Here is an 8335-nt window from a genome sequence, read left to right as displayed (position 1 = left end):
GTGGGGTGGGTGGGTGGGTGGGTGGGTGGGGTGACGGTGTGCATGCATGCATGCAGGTGTGTGTGTGTGTGTGTGTTTGTGTCAGCAATTATGTGTGCATGTACCGTGGTGGTGTGGTCATGCGGAGCCACCGCCCTCGCCGCCTCGACACCTGGCAGCAGGCAGCACGCGGCGGCGCCATCGGCACGCCAGCCAGGCGCAGGCAGGAGGCAGCACCCTCAGGCTGCCCACCCGCCTGCGCTGACGATGATGAGGTCTGGCCGGAAGCGGCTGGCCGCGGGCGCCACCACTTGTTCAAACGCCAGCTGCGCCGCGGCGTGGCCGCTGTGCCACGGCAGCGGCACGTTGATGGTGGCGCCTGCGCCGGGGCCTGCAGCCAGAGGGGCGCGCTGCCAGCTTTGCCATCTATATGCATCTGCATCATACTTATCTGCTTCCCCCGCCCAGCGGCAGAGCCAGGAAGGCTGGAGCCTCTCTCGACATCAACAGCCACCCAGCCTCGCCCTGCACGGCCCCACCGCCACGCCTTGACCCCCACCCCTCACCCCCACGCCGGCCGTCCATAGGACACCCCGCTTCCCCTCGCCCTCTCACCTGCCTCCGCCTCCTCCGCCGCCCCCGACCCGGGCCACACCCCTTCCTGGTGCAGATCCAGCAGCAGCACCGAGGGGTCAGCCCAGAAGCAGTCCTGGGTGCCGTTGCCGTGGTGCACATCCCAATCCAGGACCAGCACCTGAACCGATAGGGCAGCGATAAAAATCACAAGAATCACCAGCAGAACAATGCATCGGCAGCGGACGGCAGCAGCCACCGGCAGCGGCCCGAGGCAGCGAGGCGGGCGGCGGGGCGCGCCGCAGCCCGCGTGCAGCTGGGCTGCCTGGGGCCGTGCCGCGCCGCACGCGCCGCTGCATGCAGATGCAGGCGCTCGCCTTGTGCAGGCCGTGGGCGCGCTGCGCGTGCCGCGCCGCCAGCGCGGCGTTGTTCAGCAGGCAGAAGCCCATCTGGTCTCCGGGGGTGGCGTGGTGGCCCGGCGGGCGGCAGATGCTGAAGCCGCAGGTCGCGGCAGCATGCTCCCTGCCTCTTCCACTGCTGCCTTGCCCGCCGCCAGCCTCGCTGCCCCCGCCGCCGCTGCTGCCCCCGCTGCCGTCTCCAGTGCCGCTGCTGCCCCTGCTGCCCGCCACCACCGCATCCACCAGCGCCACCGCGGTGCAGGCTGCCCGCAGCGCGTCTGCGTAGCTGCTGGGGGTGGCAAAGGTGGGCCCGTCTGCAGGAGCAGGGGGCGGCGTGCGAGGAGGCGGAAGTTGAACCTTGCTGCGGGTAGGCTGTGCTGTGTATTTGCTGGCCGAGCACAGGAGCAGAGCGCAGCGACTGATCCCAGCCACCCAGCCACCCATCCGCCCACCACAGCCACACCCACCGGGGTCATCTGGGTCCCTTACGGCGGTGGGGCCGCTGATGCTGGCGGACGTCTGCCGCAAGCTGTCCACGTGCTCGGCGGTATGGACCGCAGCCAGCAGGCCCGCTGGCAGCTCCAGCAGCGGCGGCGCGTCCAGCTGCATCGCCTGCAGGGCCAGGGATTATCCGTGGAGGAGAGGCAGGGGTTGTGGCTAGAGCCAGCTGGGGCGACAGCAGGGTAAGCGGCGAGCAGGCGCAGGGCGGGGGCGGCGGCGGTGGGCGGCGCCCGCTGGTCTGACCGACTGACCTGCCCGTCGGCCAGGGCGCGCTGCAGGGCCCCAAGCTGCTCCAGGGCCGCCTGGATGGCCGTCACCCTCTCCGGGCACTCGGGGTGTCGAGGAAAACGGTGCTGGGGCGCTGCATGGATCGCATAGATCAGCTGCGGTGCTCCCATTCCGGATGCAACAGGTCATTCACATGCATCGGATGCAGGTGGGTGTCGAGCGGCCGCCACCGTGGCGTGAGGTGGGAGCGGATTATGGCCCATTCTGGCACCGCCTCAAGGGCCTCTCTCCCACCTTTCATCAATCTTCGATCCGCTGCCACAGCCGCCTGAGCACCTCCCCAGCAGCAGCCAGTCAACATGGCCACCGAGAGCACAGTCTGGAAGGGTGGGTGCATCCCTTCGCCTCCCTGTCCCCCTGCGCGCCTGCCGCCGGTGCCAACAACTCCCCTGCCCTGCCGCAGGCCTGTTTGAGTGGAGTATGGCGCACCAGGGGGACGGCACCAGCGAGGCGCGCTCCATGTCCCAAGAAGACAGGGCCTGGCTGGAGGGAGCGCTCAAGTCGGCGATGATCGACCTCAGCAAGCGGATGGAAGACATCAAGCAGAGCCTGGACAGCAGCAGCGGCGGCGCCGCGGCGCCCGGCGGCGGTGGCCCCGGCGCCGAGGATGCCGCCGCCAGCCTGGAGCAGCAGGAGCGGATGCTGGATGAGCTGCAGGACATTGTGGAGAGCATCGACCTGGCCAGGGGTGAGGCGTGGGCGCGGGGCGGGGCGAGGGGCGGGGCGCGGCCAGGCAGGCTGGGCCGGCAGCCGCTTGATACGCGGGCAAGCTAGCAGCAGCTGAGTTTCCCTCGCCCTGCCCTGCCCTGCCCGCCTGCCCGCCCCCGTGCTACCCATGCAGACCTGCACACCATCGGCGGCCTGCCCACGCTGCTGGGCCTGCTGTCCAGCCCGCACGCCTCGCTGCGCTGGCGCGCCGCCGAGGTGGCGGCCACCTGCGTGCAGAACAACCCGCCGGTGCAGGCGTCGTTTGCGGAGGGCGGCATCATGCCGCGCCTGCTGCCGCTGCTGCACGACGCGCACCCCACGGTACAGACCAAGGCGCTGCTGGCCATCAGGTACGGGGCGGTACGGGGGTGTGGTACTTCCTGCGCTACCCCTTGCGGTGCCCCCTGCGGTACCCGGTTTTAGCCTCCCCGCCGCTGGGTGGCTGGGCCAGTGCCGATGGAACTGGGCGGCGGTGCAGCCGGGGCATGCGTGTGGCCGGCGCAGGGCCCCCAGCCAGCTGTGTGCACTCAACCCATGCCCCGCCGCCCCCTCTCCCTCCATCATGTCCTGCAGCTGCATGGTGCGCGGCTACCCGGCCGCCCTCATCTGGCTGCGCCAGCACGGCGGGCTGGGCGAGGTGGTTGGCCTGCTGGCGCAGCCCGAGCCGCGGCTGCAGCGGTGAGCGCGGCGCCGCCGGGGCGCTTGCATGGTGCACCATGCCCAAAACCGCTGCCTGTATGTCGTTGTATGGCGTTGCCGTGCCGGATGACAGCTCGAGTGCTCCTGCCCGGCAGCCGGCGCCCCGTGGCCGCCGCTGCTCACCCGCGCCGCGCTGCCCCTGTGCGGTGCAGCAAGTGCCTGCAAGTGCTGCAGTACATGCTGCGGGTGGTGCCCACCGGCCGTCGTACCGCCCTGGATGCCGGTCTGCTGCCCGCGCTGAGGTGGGTGGTTGGGGTGTATGGCGGGCGCTAAGGTGCATGGCCCACCGGCGGCGCTGCGCTGGGGTGTGCTGCAAGGGGTTGACGCATACTCCTGCCTGCTTGCGCTGTGCGGCGCGTTGCTTGCACACGCAAGCCGCTCTCGGTGCTTCTGGTTCGTGTGCCATGCGCCGCTGCCCTCCCTGCCCCTGCCCTCGTGCAGCGGCGTGCTGGAGAGTGAGGACGATACGGTGAGGGAGGCAGCACTGGCGGCGGCGCAGCAGCTGGCGGCAGACACCGACTGCCTGCGGGGCATGCAGCAGGTGTGTGTATGTGTGTGTGTGTGCGTGTGTGTGTGTGTTAGGCGACGTGAGCGGGTGCCAGTAGTTGCCTGGGGGCCGCTGTCGCCACACAACCCTGCCAGGCCGAGTGTGCTGGCCGTTGGCCGTGCAGGTGAGCCAGCGCCCCAACCAGGCGCTGAGCTTGGCCCGCTGACGCCGCAATGCCGTGCCGCCCGCTGCCTGCTGCAGGATGGCGGCTTCCGCTGCGCGCTGGAGGGGCTGCTGGTGCGCCTGGACACACTGCCTAGGGAGGAGTGGGCTGCCGTGGAGGAGGAGGTGGCAGCTGCCAAGCAGCTGTCCGCGGCGCTGCAGCGGGACCTGCCGCCGCCGCCGCCGCCGCCGGCCTACGGCGCGCAGCAGCAGCGCCCGCTGCCTGCGGCGGTGGTGGACGACAGCACCACCAGCGGGGCCCCGGCCGCCGCGCTGCAGCTGGTGGCGGTGCCGAGCGCGGCGGAGCAGCAGGCGCACTAGGCATGCCGCGTGGCTTTGTAGACTGGATGATTGTATGTTTCTGTGCAACCTGTCGACTTCTGTGTAACCTATCGAAAGTGCTGAGCTGCACGGAGTGTGCTGCACGAGGACCAGAGAGCGGACATCAACGCAATGGACAACCGGCAGAAGCGTCCGCTGCACTGGGCCGCCGATTACGCACGCGGCAACACCGCCATCTTGGAGCAGTTGCTGGTGGAATGTGGAGCCCTGGTCAACGTGCAAGACGAGGAAGGGGCCACGCCGCTGCACCTAGCGGTGTATAGGGTATGCAGCGTGCACTGGGCTACACCTGCTGACTTTGTGAACGCTCTGTTGCCTTGGCATCGCCAGCGCACAACAGTTGGGGATGCTGTTAGCGGTACTTTGCTGAACCCTGCTCACCTCCCCGGCGGCCCATTGCCTGACCACCCTGGCTGCAGGGGGACAAGCAGGCCGCCGTCCTTCTGTTAAGCCACGGGGCTGACTGTCGTGTGACAGATGGCGACGGCGACACGGCACTGCATTATGCGACCGCGTTTTACTCCAGAAAGGATTCACAGAAAGTGGAGCAAGAGACCATTGCTTTCGAGTTAACAGAGTGCCTGCTGATGGCAGCGGTGGCATCAGGGGGCGCGAATGCAGCTGCTTCCCTAGTCAACCAGCAGAACCACCAGGGCGAGGCGGCGCTCCACATTGCGGCAAGGAACGGCATGCGGGAGGTGGTGCACCTGTTGCGAGAGTATGGGGCAGATGCCAGGTGAGACGGGTGCAGCTGGTGGGGGGTGGCGTCCTTAACTAGATGCCAAAGTGCTGCAGCTCGGGCATTCAGTGCTTTCTGTGCGCCCATCCCTTGGCTGGCTGCAGTCTGGTGGACCGCCACGGGTGCACGCCGTTGGAGTGTGCAAACCGGCGGAAGCGAGGCGCCCTGGCAGACTTGCTGGCAGGCACCAGGCAGGGCGCAACGAATGCAGACCCTGGCCCTTCCAGCAAGCGCCGGCTACAGGGTCCCAGCAGCGGCCCTTCCGCAGCGAAGAGCAGGGGGAGCAGGTGAGGAAGGCAGGCGGCTGCATCAGCTTGCAGGCCCTCTGCGGTTGTCCAGCAAGTCACCATTACTACCCTCCTGCTGCTCACAGCCACTGATGGCTGCGCCGTTCGCATACCTGCAGAGGTGGACAGCGCGAGGCTGTGCCCCAACCTCAGCGCCAGCAACAGGGCAAGCGTCAGGTTGAGCCCGAGGTTGCAAGTGCCCCTGCGCTGACAGTGACAGCAGGCTCTCGCGCAGCACCAGCAGCACCAGCCCCTGCCACTGCAGCAGCACGGCTCAGGCCGTCGCCGCCTCCCCGCGCCACCGCCTTGCCTGCACCGCCAGCCCTGGCGGCAGCAGTGGCTGAAGGCACACCTGCTGCCGCTCCAGCCGCCGCTGCTGTAGCAACAACAGCAGAAGCAGCAGTAGCACCCGCGGCGGCAGCACAGCTCAGGCCATCGCCACCTCGTGGCGTCGCCTTTGCTTTGCCAGTGCAGGCGGGTTTGCCAGCTGCTGGCGCTACCAGCAGCAGGGCGGCAGCGGCCGTCAGCGTTCGCTGGGACAGCACGGCTGGCGGCTGTGTGGTGGCTGTGAACCAGGCTTCGGAGGCTGAGGATCAGCTGGATAGCTGCTTCTTCGCCCTGCAGTCTGCTGGCTGGGAGCCCGTGCTGCAGTTTGCTGGGGACGACTGCAGCTTGGCAGAGCTGTACACCCGGCCACCGCCCGCTGCAGCACCCAGCAGCAGCATCGAGACACTGCTGGTGGCCTGCCAGGGGCTGGTGATGCACGCGCTGCGAGCACAGGCGCCGGCAGGCAGCGCAGAGGTGGCATGTGGCGACACCATGCCGCCAGTCAAGGTGGGCAGCGGGAAGGTGACCATTCAGGCGGCACCGCTACTGGCCAGCAGCCAGCGCTACCAGTGCCTGGCCGTTGAGCTGGAGAAGCTGCTGGGGGCCGCTGGCGGCGGATGGCGGCTGTATGTGGCTGCGGGCAGGCTGGATCTGGAGCTGGCGCCTGGCGTGAAGCCGAGTCCCACGCGGGTGCTGCGGCTGCTCCAGGCAGCCCTGCAGTGATGCTTGATTTGGTGTTCATTTGTTTGTTCTTAAAGTTGCATATCCTCAGTTGAAATAGTTATCAAACGGAGCAGCAGAAACCCAAGATACGAGCTATGAACCAGGAACAAGGGTCGTCATGCAGGCCAGCTGCATGTAAGGCTGTGCCGCAGGATGGCAGCAATCTTCTCTTCGATCGGTGGGCTTGGTTGCATCTGGGGTCGAGAGGGTTGCTCACGAGGGGACTGCAGACAACATGCACAGGCAGGAGGATTGATCTGCAGCCGCCGGCTTGCCTCTTCAGCTTGGTTTCACGCCACCTGGCCATGCAAGCCGTGCCACCAGCCCCCAAACAGCAGCCGTGCAGCAGCCCTGGCGCTGGAACGCTCCTCACCGTTGCCGGCGATGTACCCCTTGGCCGGCTTGGGGGGGCCAGAGGACTTGGAGGCAAACAGGGCGCAGCCCTTGGGGCCCAGCTGGAAGCGCTTGCACCTTGGCAGGCGCTTGCACAGGTCGCAGCAGCCCTTGAAGGTCTTGATCTTCTTGGTGCCGGCGTCGGGCTTGCCGGGCCAGCGGCGCCCGGGGCGCGCCACCCCGCACGCGCGCGGCTTGTTGGACGAGGTGGGGCCCCACTTGGTGAGCTCATATAAATACTTATCGGGGTCGTAGGGGAAGTAAAGCGTCAGCGGCGGCGAGCACCGGTTCTCCGGGTCGGGATCAGAGCGGCAGCCGCCGTCGCAGTTGCAGCCTGCGCCGAGGGCCACGCAGCGGCGCGCGTGGGGCCACGGGAACAGGCAGCGCCCACTGCGGCAGGCGCTGCATGCCTGCCGGACATGCGTGCAGGTGCCATCCTGCGCGTGCTCACCAAAGATGTTACATTTGCCATCCCTAGAAGCAGGACACCACTTCCCGGCCGCATCTCCATCCTGCAGGCAGTGGAAGTGGGCGCACGGAATCAGCGAGAGCTCCTGTGTTTGACGGCGCACGGGCAACCTAGGCGCAAAATGCCGTTGCTTACCGGCCAGGAGCAGTCAGAGCAGATGGGAACATATTGGACGATGGGCTTCGAATCTTTCCAGGCAGTATATTCAGCAATCCACGGATAGCAGCAGTTGCAGGCCAATGCCGGTTTCCACCAGGGGCAGTCGTCGGCAGACGCCGGCAGCGGGCCGCCTGCGCACAGCAGCACGAGCGCCACGATCGCAGCGCCTCTGCCCATTGCGATGTGTGGTTGCGAGACCTGCAGGGTTGGTACAGGGCAGCAAAGACGGGCTGGCAGGCAGGCAGGCAGGCAGTGGTGGGGAGTGCTGGATGGCGGCACATTCATTCAGCACACAGACCGGCCGCCTCTTGCTCGAGGGCGGCCCACTTTGGCCTGGGCAGCCCGGGCCGCCCTCCCCCCCGGGCGCATGTTCGGTGTTGGAGGGGTGTGCCCAGCGATAGGGGGCCCCTGAAGGCATGCGCCGAGGCCGGGAAGCGTGGTTCGGCGCTGCTGCACGCTTGGCGACTTGAACAGAACCGCGTGCCGCCGAGCTGCGGCCGCAGTTTCCGGCCCACGGTCTACGGCCGCAGCCACGGGACTCGGCGGCACGGCGTTTGGGCCCAAGCTTGCTGCCGGCGCCGCCGTGCCCGGGGGGCAGCGCGGCGGCGGCGGCACGCTGCGACGCCCCCGTGCTGCCGAGCTGCGGCCGTAGTTTCCTGCCAGAAGCCCACGGCCACAGCCACGGGACTCGGCGGCACGGCGTTTCGGTCCACGGCTTGCTGCCGCCGCCGTCGCAGGGGTGCTGCCTGCGGCGGCGGCGGCACGGCGTTTGGGTCCACGGCTTGCTGCCGCTGCCGCCGCCGCAGGGGTGCTGCCTGCGGCGGCGGCGGTAGCGCACGTGGCAACCCCCCCGCGCTTCCTTGCCTCCCATCCACCGGACCCCGTCCTGCGCTTCACTTTGTTTCGGGAGGGGCTGCTCACTGCTCATTGCTCATTGCTCATCGCACACTGCTCAACGCTCATTGCCCTATATCCCACCCAGCCGCAGGACTCCACTGCCGCCCGCGCCCCGCCCCATCTGGCCGCTTGCGCGCCCCATCC

General features: G+C 68.3%; 3 protein-coding genes across 3 annotated transcripts; 2 read left to right on the top strand and 1 right to left on the bottom strand.

Annotated features, from left to right (window-relative positions):
- Positions 1-218: 218 nt before the first annotated feature.
- Positions 219-1849, bottom strand: CHLNCDRAFT_137274 (hypothetical protein; the record flags this gene model as incomplete). Its single annotated transcript, XM_005844973.1, has 5 exons — positions 219-370; positions 595-733; positions 900-1264; positions 1418-1562; positions 1703-1849. The coding sequence occupies 5 exons, from the start codon at positions 1847-1849 to the stop codon at positions 219-221; spliced, it is 948 nt and encodes a 315-aa protein (XP_005845035.1).
- A 189-nt stretch (positions 1850-2038) lies between these two features.
- CHLNCDRAFT_137273 (hypothetical protein) lies at positions 2039-4176 on the top strand (the record flags this gene model as incomplete). The annotated part of the gene is made up of 7 exons (XM_005845080.1): positions 2039-2066; positions 2143-2427; positions 2581-2797; positions 3021-3125; positions 3299-3388; positions 3588-3687; positions 3895-4176. 7 exons carry the CDS (start codon positions 2039-2041, stop codon positions 4174-4176), a joined length of 1107 nt encoding a protein of 368 aa, XP_005845142.1.
- Positions 4177-4308: 132 nt separating this feature from the next.
- On the top strand, positions 4309-6273 carry CHLNCDRAFT_137272 (hypothetical protein; the record flags this gene model as incomplete). The annotated part of the gene is made up of 4 exons (XM_005845079.1): positions 4309-4461; positions 4617-4933; positions 5148-5223; positions 5698-6273. 4 exons carry the CDS (start codon positions 4309-4311, stop codon positions 6271-6273), a joined length of 1122 nt encoding a protein of 373 aa, XP_005845141.1.
- Positions 6274-8335: the final 2062 nt, after the last annotated feature.

This window comes from Chlorella variabilis (genome assembly GCF_000147415.1).
Source record: "Chlorella variabilis unplaced genomic scaffold CHLNCscaffold_19, whole genome shotgun sequence".
Lineage (NCBI taxonomy): Eukaryota > Viridiplantae > Chlorophyta > Trebouxiophyceae > Chlorellales > Chlorellaceae > Chlorella > Chlorella variabilis.
Note: the sequence above shows the minus strand (reverse complement) of the source record. Positions and strands in the feature narration are given on the sequence as shown.